Source organism: Larus michahellis, chromosome 8 (genome assembly GCF_964199755.1).
Source record: "Larus michahellis chromosome 8, bLarMic1.1, whole genome shotgun sequence".
NCBI lineage: Eukaryota > Metazoa > Chordata > Aves > Charadriiformes > Laridae > Larus > Larus michahellis.
The window spans coordinates 41489594-41513204 of record NC_133903.1 but is presented as its reverse complement, the minus strand read 5'-3'; the positions used below and the strand labels follow the sequence as shown (position 1 = coordinate 41513204).

The window sequence follows — 23611 nt, the reverse complement described above, 5'->3', positions numbered from 1 at the left end:
AAATTTGGGCTTCTTCTAATTGCCTAAGTCGTTTCTTTAGAAGCAATCTGCCCACAGAAGTGACTCAGGTTTGCGGTGCTGGATGGAGCTGTGCCGAGACGCCTTTAAAGACTTGCTGAATGTCTGCATGTCTGTGGAGGTTTATAGAAACAACATCGCATGAGGGTACGTGTGTGCTTGTTGCCACAGGAAAGTCTAAATGAACAACTGCTTGCTGCCTTCTGTCCTCATTCTGCCATGAAGGTTAGCCCACTAGTACCATACAAGCCCACAAATGAAGCACAAATAGTGACGAAGGAAGCCTTCCGCCTAATGCAATAAATAGGTAGAAAGGAGGTTAAGATCTGCCTTGTTTAGAAAGAGGTAAATGCTGAAATGTTCAGTAAGATCCTTTTTCATCTATTTTTCCATCTGTTGGCAGTGAACTGTCATTTGGAACAAGACCGGTGACTTTTTGAGGTAAAATTGGCTGAACTAAAACATGTTTCTTTTACATGTAAGTAGTAAATGGTTTCATTTCTTATTTGGTAAATAGTCAAATACTAGTTTGTTTTTTGATGTTGCTCTTTATTTGCCCTTAAAAGATACATTAATAAATTACAAGCACCTAAAAATAGCAGAAATAAGAAGACATAAGCCCACAAGTACAATACAACACAATCTAACAAGGTAAGAGAGAATGTCCCCGGCAAAAGCTAGAAGTGTTCTAAATAAAACTTTCAGAATTGGCTAGTGACCAGGGAACAGCATATCTGGGCCAGCTTCACTTCTTGTAATTTGTCCTGTGGTTTTTCAGGAGATATCTCAGACTTGTGAACAGCGTCTTCCCTTCGCATCTGTTACATCCTGCTCACCAAGACAAGTTCCTGTCTTGCTAAGCACCTCAAAATGTCACAGGTGCAGGGACATGTTCCTCATTTTCAGTGCCTATGAGTTTAGTGATTGTACCCAGAGGAATGCTGCTGGTCTGCCAAATTTAGAAGGCACAAAGGCAACTGAATTGAAGTTTTCAGAAGTAACTTCGGGCACTTCCCATTGGATTTGCACTCTGTCACATGGAATTGGTGAAAATGACACTCAGAGAAAATGAGAGCAGCGGTTAGAAGCTGTCCGAAGCTGAGCAGGATTTCTGTTTACAAACTTTGTAGCTGCAGTCTGCAAAGTGAGAATTGTTGGCTGTATAGTTTTACCTCTATGTTCAAAGCTATCACCTGGGGTAACTACAGTAAGATATGCATTGGCTGGCTGGCTGGCTTTCTCCCTACCCCTCCCAAAAGTAACAGGGTTACTTAGGTTGACTCCTGCCTACTTAGAAGTCATGATGAGATTATTCGACTAAAGAAAACTATTTAATTAAACTTAGAGAGACAGCCCAAAACCTCAAGCACCTCAGTGGTTAATATAAAAGTAATTATATAGTAGCTGTATAGTTTGATGAGTAGCAGCAGCAGCCATGCAGTCAGAATACATGCTGAAAAATTAGTCAACAGCTGTAACTATTCACACCACAAAGGAGATATGAGAGATACTTTTTTTTTTTTTTTTCATTTCCTTCACAAAGAAATTGGTGTCTGACTGATTGCCTGTTCAGGTACTGGGTCAGAACCTCAGCTCTGTAGATCAGTGTGGCATCAAGTGGTCATCACAGGTTACGTCAATGAAAGATCTGGTCTTGTGCCTGTATATTCATTTTAATGAAGGAAAATTAATAAATAGAATATACAGAGTTGCTGATTTTACATGTCAAAACATGTTGCAGACATTATCTAATTAATTGTTTCATTAAGAGGTCTGTGAACAGCTGGTTTAAAAATTAATTTACTGTAATGTTTCCAGATGGAATTTTCAAAAGAGTATAGGGGATTTCAATCTCAAAATCACACTGAAATTCAGGGACAGACTTCAATTTCTGAGTTTCTGAGGGTCCTTCAGAAATCCTAACCTCAGGAGTTCATAGAGGGAAAAGTAGTCAGCAATGGAAGAGGCCAATAAGGAGTATACGTTGACAGGAAAGCCATGCTGTTAAGTTTATCAGGAAGGCGTGAGTGTAGCCAAGAGGTTTAGTTTCCCTGGGCAGCTGCCAGTCCAAACTGACTTTGCCTCTCATCTTTCATCATGTGGCCTTGTGCTTCTAAGAACTTCTTCCTGCCAAGTGTGCAAGCGCAGGAGCCATAGGGAGTTTCCACTGGAACCAGAACCTGAGGGGGTTAAGGAGAAACAGAGGTCATTTCTGAGACAGGGATGTGCCAGCACCACCACAGCAGAAACTGCAGCTATTCACCTCCTCATAACATCATGCCCAGGCCCTTTCCTTCTCTTATGAACATTGATGGTAGATGCTGCTATTATCTCAGGTGAAAGTGGATCTATAATGTCCATGTGAAAGAGGGCAAGGGCAGAATAGGATGGCAGCAGAATCACAAGTCTGAGGGAGGGAGACTAGAGCGTAAACAAACTATAGACCATTGATGCAAAATGGAATAACCCACTTTCTCTCTGTGACGTGTGGATAACATAACAGACTTTCAGCTGGACTTGGCTGTCAGCTAGAGCAGCTGTGGAGGGCGGAGCATATGTATCTCATCCCCTACATCTCTCACCCTCTGCCTGATCCCAGACTTACACACCCTGTCTGCTGTTGGACCAATCTGCTTTGGCTCCTAATGGCTACAGAAACCTCACTGCTCCCTTAGAGTGCTGGTCTTCTGTCACCTAGGGTTAGTCTATGGCCTGTAACCCCACTGCACCAAGGATGCTCCCTGGCCTCAGTGGTGCTGCAATTGGAGCAGAAAGAAAAGCCATAGTGGGCTAGCTTTTCACACTACCTGGTTATCTGAAAGGATGACATGACGCAGTCTGCTTGGTTAAAACTGCACAGGTTGGCATTATAACTAAAAGTCAAATTCAGGAATGATTTTTCAGAGGCAGTCTTTCTTACAGATCCTTTTGATCTCCGAAGCATTCCACTGTGTTCCTTCAGCTTTTTATCAACAATGCAAGAAGGCCATTATCCTTCTGTAATCAGTGTAAATCTCTTATAGAGGTAAGGTGGAGCTTTCGCTGGTTTGCTCCCTTTAACTCTGTTCTCTGAGGAACTGCAGCCATGCTTTAAGGCTGACTATTTCTAAAGAACTGGGGCAAGTTCTGTTTGGAGCATTTACTTACTTCTTTGTCATTGGTCAAGCCTAGATTCTTCATGTCTACGACATTATAAAAAGTGTTGTTCAAGACGGTTTCTATAACCTGTACCTGAAACCATGAAAACGGATGAGACAATGGATTAGTGCACTTTTTCAGCCAACAGCCTGGCAGTGTCTTCACTCACTGTGAAGAAAAGCAATGCAATCCCCCACCCCCCCAATATGTGCAGTTGATCAAATGCAATTTATTTAACATGTTGACAACGTTGTAGCACCCCTCTCACTTTTACTCATGTCCTGCCAAACACTGAGTGATGTTCTCCCCCACTGTGTTCACAGCTGGGGAGCAGCATATGAATTCCTCAGTCTGTTCATGTTTTTTTCAGCCCATCTAGCTGTACCACCAGTTAGTTTCCTTAGTTTACTTAGAACTGCCAGAGGAAATAATAGGCTCATTTTAGTCTTCTCAGTGGTCCAATTAACATTTGCTATTGTTTAAGTAAAACATCAGCAGGAGGAAAGAAGATACCTGTGACACTTTGGAAAGGACGCACATCTGGATACAGTTGACAGTTTTCTGGTAAGAGGGTGAATATTCACCACAGTCGGGTGGCCCAGCAAAGGCTTCAAGGATACATTCACGGATTTTGTTCCTAGAGGTAAGAGAGGTTCTTACAAAATCTTGTATATCAGCTGCCTCTGTCTGGATCCAATATGTTTTACTGTGTGGTTGGGATTTTTGTGTTTTCTCTGTCTTTTCTGACAAATACATAGGACATGGGATTTTATGGAAGAACAATTTCTTTGTCCTGTAATGTCCAAATTCCACATACCCGCCCCCCGCTCTATGCAAATATGTGTTTTGCTAAAAGTATTTAAAAAATTAATTGTTAGTTCATTCTCCTAAATTGTTCTGTACTGAATACTGAACTGTCCATTTGAAGGCTGTCCACTGATGCCCCATCAGAGAGGGGAGTAGCCCCAAGGCGTGCCTCTCGCCTCTCGTCCCTAACAAGTGCTTAGTGCCACCACTGAGGTCTGTGAGTGGCTGGTGCACAGCAACTGCAGATGTGGCCCTTACACCTGCTCAACTGTATAGAAGGACTTAGGGATCACAGGTAATAAATATTATTTGATTTGACTTATACCATATGCAGTCAAAGTCAAAATCCTTGCATTCGCCATATGACCATTTGCAGAAGAGCTCTCCACATAAAATCCTGTCATTCCTTTCAGGAAGCGTGGTGTGTTCATTCTTGTAGAAGCCTTCAAATCCAGACTGTGTTGTCTTCATAAGTTTCAGATCTTTAATTCCAGCAAAAACAACCAGAGGACCTGTGATCCAAAAATATGAGACACTATGAGCTCATTTTCAGGCAGAGAGAAAGAAACCTCAGGTGCAGTGACAGCTCCAGAGCCGTGACGCGGCCTCTCCAGGACTCACTTGTGTGCTTCTGTTGCAAGCCTAACTACTTTTAAAAATTATTTTCTGCACGCTGATGTTAGCAGAAAGGTAAGAAACAAGACAGAAACTACTGAAATCAGAGCTCAGTGTAGAAAACGGAGAATCCCATCAATCAAACTGCAGTCGAGGAGAGCTGAGGACACCCTTTATCTCACCTTCCTGGAGCTGGGACGTGCCTTGGGTTGTCTCACTGATGTCAGTTCAGGGACTACTAATTGCTCCAAAGGGAAAAGAAATAGGCTACTAGTGCTGCGGTGTACAGGAGAGGTGCAGTGAGCCTTTTCTAACAACTTAGACAAGTGTAGAGCTCTCTGCACAAAGACTTGGAGCCTTAATCAGAAATTCACTTTACATACCCATCCTGTTGTGAGTTTTGCATCCGTAAGAATGAGAGGGCGAGGAGCCAATGCAAATCCCTGCAGTTCAGCTAATTGGCAGGAACTGGCACTGATACAGATGCCACCCACAGGTTCAAACTGGCAGTGTTTTCTCTCTCAGCCAGTATTTATAAAACGTGCTGCTGTAGATCACTGCTGCATGGGTGGATTATCATCTTCTAAAGACTAAACACTTGTGTCCTGGACTTTTTCTTTTGACAAACCTTTTGGATGGTGGCTAAGTAATTTCAAGTGGCCAGTCATTTAGAGCACACCAAGCTGATAACTGAAAATTTCACTGATCAGAGCTACCAAAAAAGCAGATTCGGAAAAAAGAAACTTTATGGCAGGCTTATTCACAGCCTGTATAGCCATAGTCAGTGGCTGAAGCCCAAGCTGCTGTTTCTGTGCTGCTCTTGGTGCTCACATTAGCTAGTTCAAAACTAATCCTTGAATAGGTCTGGTGCATAGTAATCCTGCCTTGGACTGAGAAGACTGACAGGCTTTGTCTTTAAACTGTGTCTTTGCAGGAATTTATACTGAAAATAATTACACAGTGATGGATATTTCTAAATTACATGGTTGTTAGAGGTTTGTTGTTTTTAAACTGTTCTGTCACTGGAAATTTATCAGAACTGCATTTTATCTATGTCTTTTCTTGTTTACATTCATTATTGTTTTTGAATGAATCCAAAGAGGTGTATCTATAATTTTGGCTACATCCCCCTGTTATTTACTAAAGCTTTAAAAAAAAATGTAAAGAAGAGACTGTCCGTGGACAGGATATTCTGGTATTTGTTCAGATCTTGATGAATTGAATCTCTCTTGATGAGAGAGAATTTCTGACACAGAATTAAGTTCTTCATCCTTTTTTGTTAAAATTCAAAACTATTCACATATATACACTTTTTTCAGATAAATGCAATACTTGAAACAATACAAAAACTACAATACAAGTGAGGAAAGAATATCTTCATATAAGTTTGCTGAGAGTTCAGCCTGGAGAAGAGAAGGCTCGACGGGGACATTGTAGCGGCCTTCCAGTACTTAAAGGGGGCCTACAGGAAGGATGGGGAGGGACTCTTTATCAGGGAGTGTAACGATAGGACAAGGGGTAACAGTTTTACACTGAAAGAGGGGAGATTAAGCTTAGATAATAGGAAGAAATTCTTTACTGTGAGGGTGGTGAGGCACTGCAGCAGGTTGCCCAGGGAGGCTGTGGATGCCCCATCCCTGGAAGTGTTCCAGGCCAGGCTGGATGGGGCTTTGAGCAGCCTGGTCTACTGGGAGGTGTCCCTGCCCAGGGCAGGGGGGTTGGAACTAGATGATCTTTAAGGTCCCTTCCAACTCTAACCATTCTGTGATTCTATGAATTCATTGCTTGGGTATAAGATTGTAATACACAGGTATTAATGTACTGCAGATACCATCAGTGAACCTGGATCTCATATTCAAATCCACAGCCTTGTTTGAAAGAGCTCCTTGCAATGAATGATTTACTGAAAGGCTGGCTGACTGGCTGGCTGTGCGCCAATCCACCTGAAACTCGCACTGAAGAATATAACGCCTTGGCAAAGTTTTCAAGGTGAACGGCTTGTACTGTACTTTCAGTATGTTTTGTGCTTGTGCTGTCGTCAGTTGTCAAATGTTGACTCTGTTATTTATAATGTTTTCGGTTTCCAAAAAACTGAGCCTTTTATCAGCTGATATAATGGCAAAAAATAAGCCTATAATTCTATTAAGCCTCACTAGGTTTCTTTTAATGATGAGAAAAGTGTTAAAAGATAGGATTAACTAAGAAATACATTTCTGTGTCTGGCTGATAAGTGCACAGGAGGATGCTAAAGATAGAGAATGTTCTCTTATAAGAAAAATAAAAGGGATTTGAAAAATCTTCTCTTTGGTTATTGTTCACCTAGGCAGGGAATCCTAAAGAAACAGCTAAAGGGCTACATGAAGGGAAGGCTAAGAAGGAAAGACAGTTTCTTCAGTAAGCCTTAAAAGCTTTTTGTTTGTGTAGAATCTGAAATTGCAGAATTTCATGCTGAATTCTCAAGGTGATGAAAAATTTAATTCAATCTGTACATTAAGAGCAGCAGCTTTTCAAGAAAGCATCAGCTCTTTTTCTTTTTTTTTTTTTTAATTCAGGTTTCTTTCTTAACATTTTCCAGAAGTCAATACTATGGAGGCCACCAAAAATACAGCAGTAGTTAACATTGTTAGGAACGTTAAAAACAGATTAGGCCAAGAGGCAGTGGAGAGTTGTATGGGCTCGCTCTCTTCTTTCAGCAGGAACACAGGGACAATGCTCAAATGCGCCTGTCAGAACCTGTGTCCTGTCTGCAGGTGAAGCTGGTCTTGCCCCTGGTCCTAACCCTGACACGGTAGAAAAATAGGGAGAGAGGGTAGGATGGGAAATAGTTCTAGGTTACATTGGGGCAGTAATAGATAGATACTGAACTAATGCCTAAAACCTCTAAACCCACTGTGTGAAACGATGCAGTGGTCTCCACTCAGTTCCCAATAGCCTGAGAGATGGGTTAAATGAAACACCAACACAGTGAGATTGAATTTGCACTCTTTTTGTGAGTCATAGCAAGAAGAGATAATTTTTCACTCCCTTTGGAATGCCAATTTACAGACAGACAGTTGATCTCAAAAGCCTATGTCTTTTAAGCATCACAGAACGCTTGGTGAAGCCAAATGGTGCTTTGTTTACACATAGTGCAAAAATAGTAAGCATGTTCTGAAGTATTTTCATGTGAAAAATTGTTTGCACGTAGACCTGGACACTCACGATGTTCAAGCCAGCCTGGCTCACAGCAATGAAATTGCATCTTTCTTAGAAATAAAACCAAGGCATGTTGACAGGGTTTTGAAAATGACTGCAAACTAGGCAATTGGCCTATAGTGGTGTGGTTTCATGATACATTCTCTATAGGGTAATGCTAATAGTGAGACTGCAGAATATAGTATAGTGTAAAAAATGAATCAGACCGTTCTCAGTAGGCTATTAAATCCTGTGACCATATATAGTAGTTCTGCTGTATGCGCTGTTGTAACCATTGTATGTTTAGGATATACGTACAAATGTGAGCGACATTAGTTTGTCAGCCATGTCTCAGAGATCAAGGACTGCAAAATTAGACCATAAAAGTATTCTTTGTTTTAGACTTCTGGAGCAGTTTGGCTGTGCTGTAAGCGCTACAGCACCTTTAGCTATCTCTAAAGCCATCTTCATCTCTCATTGGCAGACATATTTACAGACAAGTAGGGGAAGTTGCAAGTTCTTTTCTCACCGTTTCGGCACTGCTCAGCTTCACAGAAGCGGATCCCATCAGGAACACATATGAATGAGTGGATGTGGGGAACACCATTCTGCAAGTTAAAGCAGACATGTAAGTAAAAGAGCAGCAAATACTATCTTTACTTGAAAACAGGAACTAAAAGAGTGACAAACGGCTCCAGCATAAACAAACTGAATGTATTAGTATTTTAGATACCTCGTGTAGACGTTGCCATGGTACTTCTTGAACGTAGGTTTTGACGTACGCCACTTGGCAAAATGTTGTCATGAAGTGTTTGCAGATATCTATAGCAAATTGTTCTATGGTTGGGATCTAAAACAGCAAACAGTATTATTAGAAAGAAGCAATTACCCCATGTGCAAAAGTAGATTGTTCTGATTGTTGTAAATATTTGGGAAGGATCAATGTTTGACAATCAACGTAAAAAATACAGAGTTCTCTCATATTTGGTTTTGCGCACTGTGCCGAGTCATTTGATCAGCGCTTTCAGCGTACGCTGCAATTACAGCTACAGAGTCACATCAAAAATCTCCCATTCTGTGGTATAACGAGCTGCCGTCCTTGGACTGAGAGAAACTGCTGCAGAGCCTTACCCTTTGAGGATATAATGCTGAAATAATCATAGCGATATTCTGGTAAAGCTTTACAGGCTAAAGATGGGATTTCATTACTGAGACAGACAATTTACGCTACAGATTGTCATTATGATAAATGCAATTGAGGGAGGTAAGAGCACAGTGAAGAGAATTAAGGGGAGTTTCACATACTTTGAGACCTTCTGTTTAAAAATGCTGTAGAGGAATAATGCAGTATTTTGTGCTATTAAATAAAATAAAAAAAAGATGGATCTTATGTGACAAATCTACAAAAAATACTGCTAGTTCTGCAAGAAAAAAAGGCTTTGGAAAACTAAGGAGGAGTCAGCAGGATAAGCAGTGGCGGAGGAAAATTTCCCTCCCAAATCACTGAAGGTGACTTTAGTGTTGATAGTGTATTTTGAAAATAGAAAGTTGGTATAACAAACACTTCCAAACAAAGTCGTAAGAAATAGCAAGGCTAGTTAAAAAATAAAAAATACCCCATTTTTCTTGGCCAACACAAGGACAATGTTCTTCATGGTGTCTGTAGGTATCACAAGAGAGTTGTTTCCATCCAGGTACTCCTGAGCAGAAGTCAGCCGGAGATGCGTGCACACTTCCACTTCTTTAACAAAGTGCTTCTTCCCTTCTTTATGAAGGCGAAGGAACTTAATTGTGTTCTTGCCATATTCGCAGTTGAGGACTTCTATATCCTTGATCTGCAGAGAAAATACGTAACAGTTGTAAAGGAACTCAGTGGAAGCCTGAGTTATGCTCAATTGATGAAACATAACCAATGTTTATTTCTGTGGTTACCTGTGATAGCGAAAATATTTCCATTATGAATTGCAAAGTCCTGATGGGAAGAAAAAGGCGCTTTAGGAAGCTATTACTATGTTAGTAGCAGCTGTGATAGAATTTTAAAATTTTAGCGGGGGCAGATCATATAACACGAGTAGCAGTGAACTAATCTCTCTCATTCGTCATCTTTGGGTTAGTCCTGACTATAAAGACCTTCACGGAGTTTCCCCTCCATCATCTCTTTTTGCACCCAGAGTGTCCCAGTGCATTCAGTCGCGAGCAGAGGGCAGGCAGCATCACACCCATGCTCTCCGTAGTTGCTCCCGGCTCTGCCAGGCCGGGCAGTGCCTCTCGAGATACAACTCCTGATCTTCCCTGGCACCAAGAACAGACCTCCACCACCTCCTACTCCTCTGGCTCCCAGCCCTCACACTGCTGTCAGGCTCCACGTGTGCGATGCACTGAGCTCCCTCTGTTTTTATGCAGAAGCTGGCAAAACGCGGTCAGCATCCTGCATGGCAGGGCCCCTGACAGCCGGCAGGGCCCCTGACAGCCGGCAGAGCCCAGCAGCCGCTCTGCGTCCCCAGGGCTGCCCCCTGTCACACACGCCAGGGCACGGGGACTTGCTGCTCCGAGGCCGAGTGGAAGCAGTGAGTACCAAAGCAATTCTTCCATGAGGGGTGGGAAGGTTGCTTTGTTAAGCATGCAGAAGTCTCAAACAGAAAATGGGAACAGCCGTCACGCTCTTGGCATGCTGAGTACTTTATTACCCCCACTATGTACACTGCAGCTCCTGAGAGCAAGAAGAAAAGACAGGCGGAGCTGGGCTGGTTCAAAGCATTTCCTCACAACTGTGTTACTCTTCTGATCTCCCACAAAAGGGATCAGAAGCAAGTCTGAGCAGCAAAATTCTCATTTTGATCCACACCTCCAAAATCCTGGCTTTCTGGGATTGTTGGTTCTGTTCGCACTAAGCCCTTTTCAGTTTCATCCTGCTGCTGTCAAACACACCCTATTTTACACATTCATTACAGAGTTGGAGAGGCTGTGCCAACAAGGAGACAAAATACTGTGAAGGGTGTGAGGATTTCTGTTATGCTAAAATATCCAGAGCGTATTGCACTGCACCTTCCCTGAGGCTGAAATATTCCATACTTGGTATCAACGTCTTTTAATGTAAATCAGCACCTTTTAATGTAAGCATAATGAGGAGGGAGAAAGAATATTTTATGCACCAGAATATAAATTGAAGCTTTTTATGTGTGAGTTGCTAAAAGATTATCAGATGTTAAATTGCTGGATTCAGACATGTTTGTTCCCAAGAGAAATGTTAATGCACTTAAAAGACAATTTTAAAAAAATATATTAACAAATTGTAAGCAAATTACTGTGGCTCGGAGATCCGAGGGTTTTCTCTGACTGTCAGTCCCTGCGGGCTCCATCCCCACAGAGAAATGAAGGTCCTCAGAGCTGGGCAGAGCTCAACGCTGCCCCAGAAACCCTCCTTGCAGGAGCGGTGCAAAGGCCGGGCTCACTGCTAGGGCTAGCTGGAGAAGTTGTGAGATAGAAATGGTTTTGTTTTGCATGTCTGAACACCGAGGTTTTTTTCAGATAGTTGTAAAAACAAAATTCCTACTTCAGTCATGCAGCACTAAAAAGAAAGCAAAAAGGGTTTCGGTATCTGCTGCCTTTTTTTTTTTTTAAAGCAGAATACCTTGAATATTCTAAACTGTCAAAATACTACCTCCTAAAATACAAAGGTAAGTTTTCTTAAAACCATTACTTGTCATTTTGCTGCCCAAAGAAATCATGAGCTGTTTCCAGCAGCTGCCGGGAGCCCCGGCCCCACTGCTGCTGGCCGTCCCTACAGCGGAGCCCTACTTCCCCGGCTGGCTCTGCCGTCCCGGGCAGCCCAGGCTGCGCTCACCCCGTCATGCAGCAGGAGCTGACAGTTGGTGAACACAACTTCTCCTTTTAGACCCTACTCAGTGCTCGCGCGGCGCAGCTGAGAAACCAAAATGCCCGCGGAATCTGCATGGTGTCACCCTGCTTTGCTCCTGCTCCTCTCCTCCGTGCCCCTGTGGGCAGCCGAGATTTCCTGCAGGAATGAAGACGGGGAGGCTGTCGACTGGTAAGTAAATACCGCGCAGGGGAGAAACGCTGGGTGAGTAAATAACTCTTGAGATTAAACCGCATGAAGTAGGTGGATCTCTGAGAAGTAATGCATAGCAATCACTGTTTTAATCCTGTTTGCCTGTGAGTGGTAGCTGAATTTTGCATTTGGAAAACCCTGGATAAGCTATTGAAATGTGGTTTTGTTTCACTCAACCAACCACCCTACTGCATTATGACTAACTGCAAAATAATCACCGATTTACCCAGTGTTCATGTCTCATCATCAAAGGCAGCATAACCTGTGTTCGGGTGCCAAGGCTGCACTCGCCGCCGGCAGCCCTGGGGGCACCTGGCCCGGCCTGGCCCGGCCCGGGGGCTCCAGCACATGCTCACCTGGCTGGGGGAACTGAGCCGAGCAGGGAAAACACCCGTATCTTGTTGCTCGTACCCCAACAGCAGCGTGGTGGCACTTGTCCCCTCGGTGCGGTTGCTGAGGGGGAGCAGTGGCCGAGCCACCCTGGGAGCGGTGGCGTGGGAAAGCGCCAGAGAGCAGAGGTCAGTCTCCGTCACCGGAGTTGCCGGCGTCTTAGAGCTGGTACCATCCCACTGCCAGCAGCGAGCCACAGTTTGGGTATTAAATGATTAATTGGATTAATGTGCTTTGAAGATGAAAGATGCAAAGTATAATTACATAATACCCAGCCCAGGTTTAAAAAGTTAGACGGCAGCTCTTAAAAAAGAGCACAGAAGCCTCACAAAGATAAATATCAACCAATTTCAAAAGAAAAGTGTCTTTCTCGTGGAACAATGATTAGTTTGGATACAAGTGATAAAGAAGTGGGTGCTATTCTTGCACATCCCTTGCACCCAGAGCGAACTGCAGGGAGGGCAGGAGCTCCTCGTGCCGCAGCCTGGCTGCTCAAGCAGGAGCATAAACCCGACTTTATTAGGGTCTGGCCCATCCGTGTGACTTGTCACCCTTGCCAAGGCCTTTCTGGATAATGTGTTTTTTTTCAGGAATCAGACTTTTAGTTGGTAGAGCCTCCCAACGACCTAGAGGCACGAAAAATTTCATTTCTACACAAACTGCAATTATCCCTTGCAGAATGAGTCTGTTCATAATGAAAGAAGGCAGACCAAAACCAAAAAAAAATCCATTTCTTAAATGAACACAATTTTGTACTCAAATTCTCTGAGAAATACTTTGAAAGCTGTGGCCAGGAGTAATTCACCTGTGCCTCTGTGTGAATGCCAGTGACGTGGGACCCATTCCAGCTGGGAACTTGGGGGTGAGCCCAGGCGAAACTGTGTTCCCTTCTGACAAATTTAGCAGGAAGGACAGGGGGGGATTTCCTCTCCCATGTGCCATGATCAAATGAAAGGGAAACTTGCCGATCTGCTGGGGTCATCCGAGTTTATTGACAAGAAATAGTCAGCTTTTGGCCTGATTCTGGATTTGGTTGCTATGAAGCTGGTAGGAGAAGCAGAACTGAAACTGCTGAGAAAAGCTTCCTCTTAACCAAAAGATGTCGATGCCATTTCAAACAAACACAGCACTGCAGGTTTTGCATTCAGTTAGCAAGAGCTTTATGTGAGTTCCTCCTATTCAGTGGTTTCATCCTGCAATAGCCCATAATTACTCATTATTAGTATTCACGCAGCCTTTCATTTGCCACTAAACCGGAGGAATCACTTGCCTTATCTGACCCGATCCCATCTGTGCTCCCCGGCCATGCCTGCGGTTCCTTCCCACACGCAGTGCCTGGGCTGGCAAAATTCTCCTCCGTGTTTCCATGCCGCTCAGGAGCTCATCCCACCATCTTGCTGCACCTCCCGCTGCGGCTACCAGAGCAAACGGTCACAGGATTGGCTCTCCAAGGAGGGCAGAGGGTCTTTCCTTTGTTCATCCAAACTCACTGTATTCTGTGGGAAGCTTTTCATGCAAATAAAAGCCCAAACTCTGCTTTCTGAGAAGTGTTGAGTCAAGGACTGAAGCCACAGATGAACATCGTTTGATTTTTTTTTTTCTTTATATTTTTTTGGCAGGGGGGGAAGAAGTAATTTACTTGGAGTAAGTTAGTGTTCAGTCACAAGCAATGTGACAATGCTAATTGGGTATAAGCGGATTTGCTTTTCCTTGGTTCTCAGGAAAATAACTTTCACTCTGCTCCCACAAATGCCTAAGCTCTTGAGAACCTTCCTGTGCACAAATAGCAGTGAAGACTTTTATACAACTTTAATCACTAATACACTCAGCTAGCTTTCTGGAAAGGGACAAAACATGTATCCACTGGGAACTGGCAAGAATTTACTGATGGTTCAACTCCTATCACTTCCGTAAGCTTACCTGCTAATGTGGATTTGACATATGCGAGGCTGTAAACACCCCAAGAGCATAAATCTTTCAATACATTTCAAAGCAGTTTGGAAAGGCTTCCTATACCAATTCCTGGATGAGCTCATACTACTGTAACTCCTGCTATTCCTCTCCTTTCCAAACCTTCACTTCAAGTACAGGGATCATTGTGACTCCCCATGCATGGAGAGCATTCCCCAGCCTTGCTATAGAAATCACTTTCTTCTCTGCGATCTGACATCAGCAACAATTTCTCCTGAGATACTTAAGGAACATCGCTCAGTCAGTGGCAATGCAGGTGGATTACCGGGATCACCAGTGGTGTGTGTTTCTCCTCTGCCTGTACATGTACATTTCCCGTGGATTAAATGTTTCGCTAGCAAAATGCTTTCCTGCCACTTTTCGCCTGCTTTCGGAGATGCCTTTTTTGACCAACTTGAGACTGTAGATCAGCTGGGCAAGGCTTACGCCTCCTGATATACTTGAAGGGTTAAGCACCGTCAGGCTGCATTTTTGGTAAAAAGTATAGGATTGAAAATAATGCCACTCAGTTCTTACTATTGACATAAATAACACGTTGCTCAAGTACGGCATTCAAAGAAAGTGGCTCAATTAATTACATTGAAATTAATCCCATGGACCTGTGCACTGGGGAAACCTGTTTACTTCATCAGGGACATTAATATGAACTGAGCCATTTATTCACAATATTGAGTACTCTACAATTTTGAAAAGATTTATGTTTCTGGATAATGGTTTGCAAATATCCAGTCTGCAACTGTTCAGCAGAGTGTGAGTCTGTTATGAAAAGTAGGATTGGAACAACATTATCACATGGCCTTATACTTCTTTTGGGGTTTTAATATGTATAAATATAACATTATGCATTTTTATAATTTTAATACATAATTTTACCTATTTCACATAAAGTTATATTTATATAATATAAAAATGTATTGGTAAGAAGTGTCCAGGTTGACCACAGGAACGTCAGACTGAGTTTGGGACCTGAGGTTCTCTACCAGAACCAGGAGCAATAGGGATCTGGTGGCTAAACAGGGCTCCCAGCCAGGGCTACCTCAAATTCTTTGGGGGTGCCAACAGCACTCTGGCCACAGCAACAGGAGTCTGGTGCCGAATCGGCCTCCATTGCTTGCTAAGGAGCAGAACAAATTTGTCTGCAGTGGGTACTGTGCTGCCAAACTGCAGCTGGTTCCTGCGCTGGGCGACCTCCTCGAGGCTCAGATGTCCACATCACATGCTGGTGGCGCTGGTCCCCTGCCAGCGCAGGCATCCCCGGCGTCACACTTCTCTTAAATCCTCTCCTGGGAAGGAGATACTGATTTGCACATTCAAACAGGATGGTTGTAAAAATCTAGACGTAAATGTAATGTAAAAATATAAAAATTGCTCTTCATGGTTGCAGGTTTGCTCTTTACAAGTTGCCAAAACATGCCAAAGGAGAGATCCGCCTACTGGGGCTGGAATACATGTACATGGACACCCTGGCTCCACAGTGGCAGCTCGGTAAATACCTCATCAACATGACGCAGGGCGCTCTGGGACAAACACTGAAGCAGCTCTACGAGACGTACGAATCCGAGGCAAGTAACATTTAATTATAATTTTGTTAGTACGCTTACTTGATATTACATGCAAATGAAATGAAACTAGGCAAATTAAGTACATAGAGGTATGGACAGGCCTGACCAACTAGATCTACTAAAACACATCAAGGGGAGCGTCTTGTCAGCTGGGCAGATTAGTTCCAGTTTTGGCTACAATTAGAAATTATCCTCAAACTTCTAATTTCTAGTCAAGCCTTTTACGCACTTAAGTATTGCCCATCAAAAAAATGAGCGTTGGTACACAGTCCCTTTGGCAGCTTCTCTGCAATTCATGTTGAGCAACATCTGAAGCTGTGAACTGGCTGTGAACTCAGACCAGGGCCAGTGGTGACTATTACAGACACTTGTCCTAAGCCCTCCCAGGTGCACGTGTTTCACGCTCTGTCTCAAATCCAATCTAGGTTTTGCTCCTCCTCCTGAAATCACCGTGACTGCATCAGCAGTGATTGCTGCATGTTAGTCCTTTTTTTTCCTTCCCCCACAGTCAGACACCTCATTTATATTTGTGTGAAGCGATTATCAAATACCACAGGATCTGCCTATAGTTATTTTTTTAACATCTACGTAATATTCTTGGGAGTCTGGGTGTGTCTTTGCACTTCTGCTGTGGGTTAGTGGTAGGGTGTCATTAATTTCTATGTAGAAGAGATTCCCAGAAGTCAGTCGAATATTGGCAATCCAGTCAACTGTCCTATTCCAGGTCTCACTGTAATTGTAATAAACTGCTTACAAACTCAGAGTACATCGGGAGGGGAAGCACATCTCAACTCCTTTGATGTTCTCTGTTCAGGGGAAATAAGGTGTGGCCACATGCAAATATTTTGCAAAAAAGCATTAATTGCTTGTCCTTCATAAGAACACTTGTCATGTCTATTTCTCCTCGGCAAACATTTTCACCGGATCTGGCTGCTAAATCAAAGGTACAAAAAAAAGAGGGGGGGGGACTTCCTTGCAAGTGGGTGCCCAATAAACCCACATAAATTGTCTTAATGAGCGCATTCGACCTCTTGAGGACAGGTTACTGCAATGACTGAGAGAACTTCCACTTTGTATTAAACAGGACCCTAATGCTGAGTCGTCAGGTTTATTTTACTGTAAATTCTGCGGAGACTCTGCCAGATGAACTGGGAGAAGGATTAGGCTCGTGATGTTCACACAGAGAAATCCTGAATTCTTTCTTCTGTTCCCAGCAGATGTTGGCTTAAATGCCTTCCTTTTACTGAATGCCGTGTTTCAGAAATGTGTTTTTCCCTGCAGAGGGACAGCATTGCGTATGCGATATACAATGATGAGGTCCCTGAATCAGACTCTGACGGGCTGAAAAAAGGACACACCAAAGGTACAGGGAAAGTCCTAAGCTACTATTTTCTCCTTTCTAAAGTTGTTGATAGCATCTAATTGTCTGTTTGTCTATCTGCATATCTAAAATTCCTGCCTAAAGCAAAACTGGAGAATGATTTGCATGATGTGTGGTTTGTTATATAGTTGTATATGCTGCAGCTTCTGTTTTGGCTTTGCTATGCCTGTGCTGTGTTGAAGAACTCTTAGGGCTTATGGAACCTTTGTTTTCAGGAGTTGAAACTCACAGAGCTCCTTTCAGCAAGTACAGACCCCATTGTCCTGAGCCTAATAGCACCAGCAGTACAAGATGTGAAGGGAAAGGCACCCTAAACATAAACCCCTCCAAACTCTCTCTCTATGGGTCAAGAAATTACTGCCAAGACCATGGAAGTGCTAAAGTAGGCAAAGTGAAACAAGACTTTAAGTAAGCATAAACTTCAGTGGAGGTCTAAGCAATTCCCTTGAGGAAGCAGATGGGATTTGCCCAGCCCAGCTCTGGGCTGAACACATTTTGCAGGGCTGAACACGTTTCGCAGGGCTGTATTTCCAGGCTGCAGCAATGGGGACGGCTTGGGAGCCGTGCTCCCCTCTGGAGCACCCTGCTGCAGGGGGAGGCACAGCCCGTCTCTCTCCTGCTTCCCCGTGGAGGAGAATTTGGTCTGGGGAAGAAGGCACGGTGTTGACGGAGTCTGTTTCCCCTTACGCAGTGAATATATGAAGGGAAGGAAAATGAGCAGTGGAGAGAGGGTCACAGTCACTACATCATCAGACTTACGGAAGACAAAATTTGAGCAGAGAGACAGAAAGGTTTTGAAAAGATTTTTTTTCAAAAGAAACGTGGTGACAGTTTGAGTTAGGCTATGCAGGAGAGAATTAATGCAATTTTAATACAATATTAGTGTCTCCTATAATCCATTAATCTACTCTAGAGTCAGTTTACTGCAGACAGTAACACACTGAAGTGTGGTGTCTGAAGCAGCAAATCCAAAGTAGGACACAACTCTATCGTCTCAGGGCTTTTTCTGCCTTAATTCGTTTGCAATAACTTTTTTTTTTACAGGATTTCTGCTCTTGGACAAATCACAAGGCTTCTGGGTGATTCATAGCGTGCCCCTGTTCCCTCCCATCCCTGAGGATGGTTATGGATATCCAGCTTCTGGGGAGTCCTACGGACAGACGGCCATCTGTATCACCTTCAAATATGATCAGTTCACAGAAATAGGTATGAAAAGCTTCTCCCTAAAAAAGCCTTTGCCCCACCACACCCCTCTGACTGCCTTCCTTGAGGCTTCACCTCAAACATTGCTTGTTCTTGTCCTTCATTGTCAGATTGGGAAACAAAATGGGGTCTGGAAACAGTGTTCTTGGCTTCAGTTATGTTTATCCAACGATTTCCTGTGTGAATGTGGGAAATTCACTCTTCCACTCTGTCTCCATCTCCCCATGGGGACTATTGGGATAATAATAGTCACGAGTGCATACTGAGGGTAAACTCAGTCCATGCACGCAAAATACTTTGGAAATATAAAGAAGGATGATTAATCATTTTTAACAGTAATAGCTTGTTCAGCTGCAATTGTCTGCAGTTCTAAAACTGTAAGGCAACCACTGCTTGAGCTGGAGTAGTAGCCTTAACTCATCGGAAATATGAAGTATGGAATAAATATCACCCAGAATTTCCCTAGGTGCTTTTTGCCACATAAAATACCCCCCCCCCCCCCAAATCTATGCCCATAAGATTCAGAACAATCCAACAGTGATTCCTGGTACTGGAATTCTGAAAAGGGACTATCAAATGGCATTACAGGAAGTCATACTGGCATGCTCCTTAACAATTTTCACACTGTTTTTCACTCTTTTCTCAGTTACAAAGCTCAAATGATATTAATGAAACAACCATACACTGTGCAAATGGCCGGGCTGGCCAACCCCAGAGCCACCTAAACCAGGTTCCTGTTTATGGAAGCACATCTATGCATGTGTTTAGGGAAAGAGGACAAGAAAATGAGATGCGTACACTAATGCTTTTCCTGCTCCATCCTCTCAGCTTCTGGTAATCTGTGGTTCAGGTATTTCCTGAGCCAGAAAGACTGGAAAGTTCCTGATGGACTGGTCTTCCATGAACTCATCTAATGAGCCCATTTGTTCCCTTGCTCTTTACAATATCCATGTCAAGGACGTCTACAGTTAAGCTGCGCACTGTACAGAAAAGTAAATTTCTTCTGCAAATTCAATCCAGATGCTGAAAGTCAAGCTCTGTTCTCCCTAAACCCAAACTAGACCCTTTGGCAGCTCTTCTGTTTGCATTTGGCTTGGCAACTGTAACTGACTGGAAACTACTCCTGTAAATATGGACAGGCTTGGATTTACACATGCCATCTGAGCGCTGTGTGACTGCTTAGAGGCTTGAAGATGAGCATGGGTGGAAGTGGCAGTGGACCGAGACCACTGGTTAACAGTTCTGCTAAGAATAATGAGGATGTAAGTGGAAAAACCTGAGCATAGTCTCCCAGCCAGTCTACGTGCTGCAGGGCTAGTCGGAATGCAAAGCAATTAAATATGGTTTTGGTTGCTAAAATACTTTGACACTGAACTCCTCCAGGAGACAGGCTGTGAAGTTTAAGAAGGATTTATGTTTCCTTTCCAAGGCAGAATACTCTGCTAATTGTTTCATGTTAACCCATTTTAATTCTGCATTTCTTTGGTGTTTTTTTAGACCAACAGATGCTGAGTTATAATCCAGGAATCTACAGCTGTTCCATCCCTAACGTCTTCCAAGCTGATCTCCCAAATCTGCGGAAGCTCTGCGCAGGGTCCAGGCTGCCCTCGGTCCCTTTGCGCCACCTCTCCAAGCTCCAGTCAGCTCACGGGGAAACGTTTCTCCACTTTGCAAAGTCACAGTTGTTCATAGATGGTAAGACAACCTGTTGCTCTATCTATCACACATTCTCAAGCAAGAAATAAGCAGTTAATATATTGTTTGTCAATTAGTATTTTCTTTGAGGGGAAAAAAGAAATTCAGCTTCAGAAACAAATGTAACAGAGGGGAAGGAATGGTGTCCCATCATAATATTCTCTCAGCCACACAAAGCGAAATGCTGTCTGGTCCTTCAAATGCCTGAAGATGTTTAACAATGGCATTTTCAGTAAATTTTTTTCCTGTTATTCAACACAACAACAAAGAACAAAAGTGGGGTTTGAATCATCTCTGCTTTTTTGCTATGAAGAAGACTTGAAAATCTTTTTCCTTTCATTTTTTTCCATCTGATTGTTTGTAACAGGTTTTCCAGGAAAAGGAGGAAAAGTAGAAATGAACTTCTGAAACAAAAGTTAAATTAATGGGAGGGAGCAAAATCCCCTCTGGCTCACTTTATGCATTGGAAAGGAATGAGCCCGGTTTAGATGATGCTTTTCAGTCTCCTCTTAAATGAAGGAACATGAAAGACTCATTTTCCACACCCTGTGTTATTCCACAGATATCTACGTGGCCTGGATGGCTCAGGAACTGAAGACCGATTTGTTGGCTGAATCCTGGCAGCATTCTGGCCAAAAACTTCCCTCAAATTGCTCTCTCAACTACCACGTCTACAACATAAACCTAATAGGGATGCCATTGAATTCCACCTTTCATTCCATCAACGATCATTCCAAATGGGCTGTTTCGAGGGAATACAAAGATCAGTGGACCTGCATTGGAGACTTAAACCGTGCTGCCGAGCAAGCTTGGAGAAGTGGTGGGTTCATCTGCACACAGAACCAAGACATCTACAAAGCCTTCAGGCATTTGATAGTCCACTATGAAAGTTGCACGGAGGCCTCCACATTGATATAACGAACCATTCCTCCCAAACAGCCCGGCCCCTTGTTAAAGAAAGTGTAAGAAATGTCTCCCTTAAACTATATTTTCACTCTGAAAAATGACCCTTTGAGTTGCCAGATGTGTTAGACCGTCACCTCGTTAGCTATAAAAGCAGGCGGTTTGCAGATAAATGATGGCTGTTTTTCTCTGGGTGCGGACCAGCAGGCTCTGTGTGTGCTGAGCCACGCTCCGCTCTCTCCCCGGCTCCCCTCGCCATCAGCGCCAGGGTGGGAGGAGACAGGCCGGGACGCTGCTGCACAAGGCTGCACCAAAGCACATTGCTGTGAGCGAGCGTGTGCGGGTGTCGCCGGGGAACTTGTGAGTGATGCTGGAGGGGGGACGAGAGGAACAACCGAAACATGTCTCGTTAGCTGGGCTGTCAGGGCTGGGCGGTTAGCAAGAGGAAAGTACCCCAAAATGCTTCAAAATCACTCATGTTCCAGGCACTGTTGAGGTCAATCACAGCATTTCTGCTCAGTTTGGTCTGAATCTCTTAAAGGGCTGACATAATTGGATACAGACAGGGAGACGAGTAGATCTGTGGACAGGAAGGTTTCGTTTTTACGTGATTGATTTTTAGAGAAGAAATGAGCTTTAAATCATTTGTAACCAATAGCTTGGGAGTATTTCTAGTGCTTTTATTCATGTGCAGCAATCTTATAAACCAATAAACATGTCCAAAATATGAATAAGCAAAATAAATTGATAGAGAAAATGGTCTGTTTACAGTCTGTTTATGGTTGGTTATGATGTTTTATAGCTGCCAAAGGAAAAATGGAGACAATTAGGAAAAACTTCAAAAGAAAAGAGAAGAAAATATTTGAAGGAAGGTGTTGTTTCACCTACATTTCCACACTACAACAAACGTGGCTGTTTGTTAGTTTTCAATACCTCCAGTGTCAGGATTAGGACCTGAAGTTTGTATGGACTTACTATAAAGACAAAGCTAATTTGCAAAATCCTGATACACTCTTGGGTTCAGATTTCAAAAGTGTATCTGTATTTAATATGTTCCTAAGTATATTTATGGGGTTATATCTCACTTGTGGGTTGTTTTTTTTTCCTGAATTGCTAATACAAACTCCAGTCTGAAGAGCTGGCTGTCCCACCAATATTTCTGTTCTGTTGTGTTCACAGCCCATAACCCTGATTCTGCACAACAGTGTCTTAAAAGGACGTAGATATAAAGAAACGCCCCACAACTACAAGATTTCCTTCCCTTTTCACCCTGAAAAATCAACCAAACAACAAAGCGTACGAAGCACCAAATTAATTTCAGAAAACATCTGTGCATACTTCTAGAAGAAATAAAAATAATGTGTCTGGTCTGCTTAATGAAGAGGATCGTGCAGGAATAGATTTCATATTTAGTCAATCTGGATCAAAGGCAAACCCAAGTCTCAATGAAAATAATTTAGCCAGCTTGGCTCTTCTGCACAATATAGGTCTTTTTCTTTTCCTGGCATTTTTCCTATCAAAAATAACATTTGATAAATAATTTACTCCATAATGTTTTTTCTCTGCTGCTTGTCAAATTGTTTACATATATACTTCTCATGTTTCACTAGCTGTGGTCAAGCAACACCTATTTGTGGCAGTGATAATTGACGGTGACACGGAGCTCTGAGCAGTGGGACGGTAGGGCATCGCTCAGATAAGCCAAGATAAAATTGATTTCTCTTGCCCATCTTTTCCTGGCAGACACTAACCTAACCTACCTGTCTGAACTCTTATTTCTTGCCCACAGCTCTGCATACGCGTGACCTCAGTGTTACAGGAATGGCGAGAAATCCTTCACCGGAGACAGTGCTGGTGAGGTTCACCCTGCTGCATCAGAGCGCACCTGGACCTGCGACACGACTTGTATTTCTTATGGCAGATGCTCAGCCACAGCACTTGGGTCACACAGTTCAATAGCAAAGAGTCTCCTTCTCCATCCACCGGCTGTCACAACAGTGCTGCCGTAGTCCTGCTCCCCAGGCTAAGAGTCATCAGTCCATCACTTTAAGTGTTGATTGCTATTCGTAATTATTTGATCAATTGATAACTGTCATAAAGCTTCACAAGACTAATTACAACATTCCTCTTTCATTATACCCAAGATTGGTAGCCTTCATTTTAGGTGTTACTGAGGAGGCATAAACAGCAGTGGGAAGATGGAGGGAAACAGTTGTACCACGCAACATTACAAGCGCCTAAATAGCCAGGTTGTGCACACACTCATTTCAGTGGTGTAGCAATAAAAAGGCTGCAGTTCTGGTTCTCTCATTTTTTTACTGTAAACAGCTTTAATTCAGTTTTGCTTTCGTTGTGTAACTTCCATATTTGCATATCCTGGTATTTCTACTACACACATTATGAAACATGGGCAGACTCTTTGTTTCCTGAAAGAGACTGATAATCAACAACATAAACCATACAGATTTTTGAAGGGTTTGTGAACGTGAACATTTTGAACATGAACCCTCAGGCTTCATGTGCAAAGTCAAGACCACACGCTACTTACTCAACCTCGTATGCCCTCACAGCACGCACCGTGATCAACTGTTGGTGTGAAATATTTTTGCATGTTTTTATATATATATATTCATAGAGTTTTTAATTTTAAAATGTGCTGCTCTTTTTCAAAATGCCAAACGTTCA

At 43.0% G+C, this 23611-nt stretch overlaps 2 protein-coding genes across 3 annotated transcripts; one reads left to right on the top strand and one right to left on the bottom strand.

Annotated features, from left to right (window-relative positions):
* Positions 1 to 556: 556 nt before the first annotated feature.
* LOC141747846 (uricase-like) lies at positions 557 to 9659 on the bottom strand. Its single transcript, XM_074598668.1, has 7 exons — positions 9369 to 9659; positions 8486 to 8602; positions 8282 to 8360; positions 4289 to 4475; positions 3670 to 3793; positions 3166 to 3249; positions 557 to 2198 (listed from the first exon to the last, which is right to left on the bottom strand). Exons 1-7 carry the CDS (start codon positions 9657 to 9659, stop codon positions 2061 to 2063), a joined length of 1020 nt encoding a protein of 339 aa, XP_074454769.1. The 3' UTR covers positions 557 to 2060.
* On the top strand, positions 8244 to 21683 carry DNASE2B (deoxyribonuclease 2 beta). Of its 2 annotated transcripts, none has more exons than XM_074598666.1 (7): positions 8244 to 8380; positions 11648 to 11800; positions 15567 to 15744; positions 17026 to 17107; positions 18170 to 18331; positions 19826 to 20023; positions 20586 to 21683. In XM_074598666.1, the coding sequence occupies exons 2-7, from the start codon at positions 11688 to 11690 to the stop codon at positions 20939 to 20941; spliced, it is 1089 nt and encodes a 362-aa protein (XP_074454767.1). In that variant the 5' UTR covers positions 8244 to 8380; positions 11648 to 11687; the 3' UTR covers positions 20942 to 21683. The 2 variants fall into 2 exon arrangements, with proteins under 2 accessions (XP_074454767.1, XP_074454768.1); XM_074598667.1 differs by lacking the exon at positions 8244 to 8380 and adding an exon at positions 11115 to 11429.
* Positions 21684 to 23611: the final 1928 nt, after the last annotated feature.

What these genes read in the sequence shown, in the direction of transcription:
- DNASE2B (XM_074598666.1), top strand. Translation starts at nt 11,688, where the DNA reads ATGCCCGCGGAATCTGCATGGTGTCACCCTGCTTTGCTCCTGCTCCTC. An exon ending in GACGGGGAGGCTGTCGACTG is followed by an intron (nt 11,801 to 15,566) that starts GTAAGTAAATAC and finishes TCATGGTTGCAG; the next exon opens with GTTTGCTCTTTACAAGTTGC. An exon ending in ACGAGACGTACGAATCCGAG is followed by an intron (nt 15,745 to 17,025) that starts GCAAGTAACATT and finishes TTTTCCCTGCAG; the next exon opens with AGGGACAGCATTGCGTATGC.
- LOC141747846 (XM_074598668.1), bottom strand. Translation starts at nt 9,659, where the DNA reads ATGTTTCATCAATTGAGCATAACTCAGGCTTCCACTGAGTTCCTTTAC. An exon ending in CATGGCAACGTCTACACGAG is followed by an intron (nt 8,361 to 8,485) that starts GTATCTAAAATA and finishes TTTAACTTGCAG; the next exon opens with AATGGTGTTCCCCACATCCA. An exon ending in AGCTGAGCAGTGCCGAAACG is followed by an intron (nt 4,476 to 8,281) that starts GTGAGAAAAGAA and finishes TTTGGATCACAG; the next exon opens with GTCCTCTGGTTGTTTTTGCT.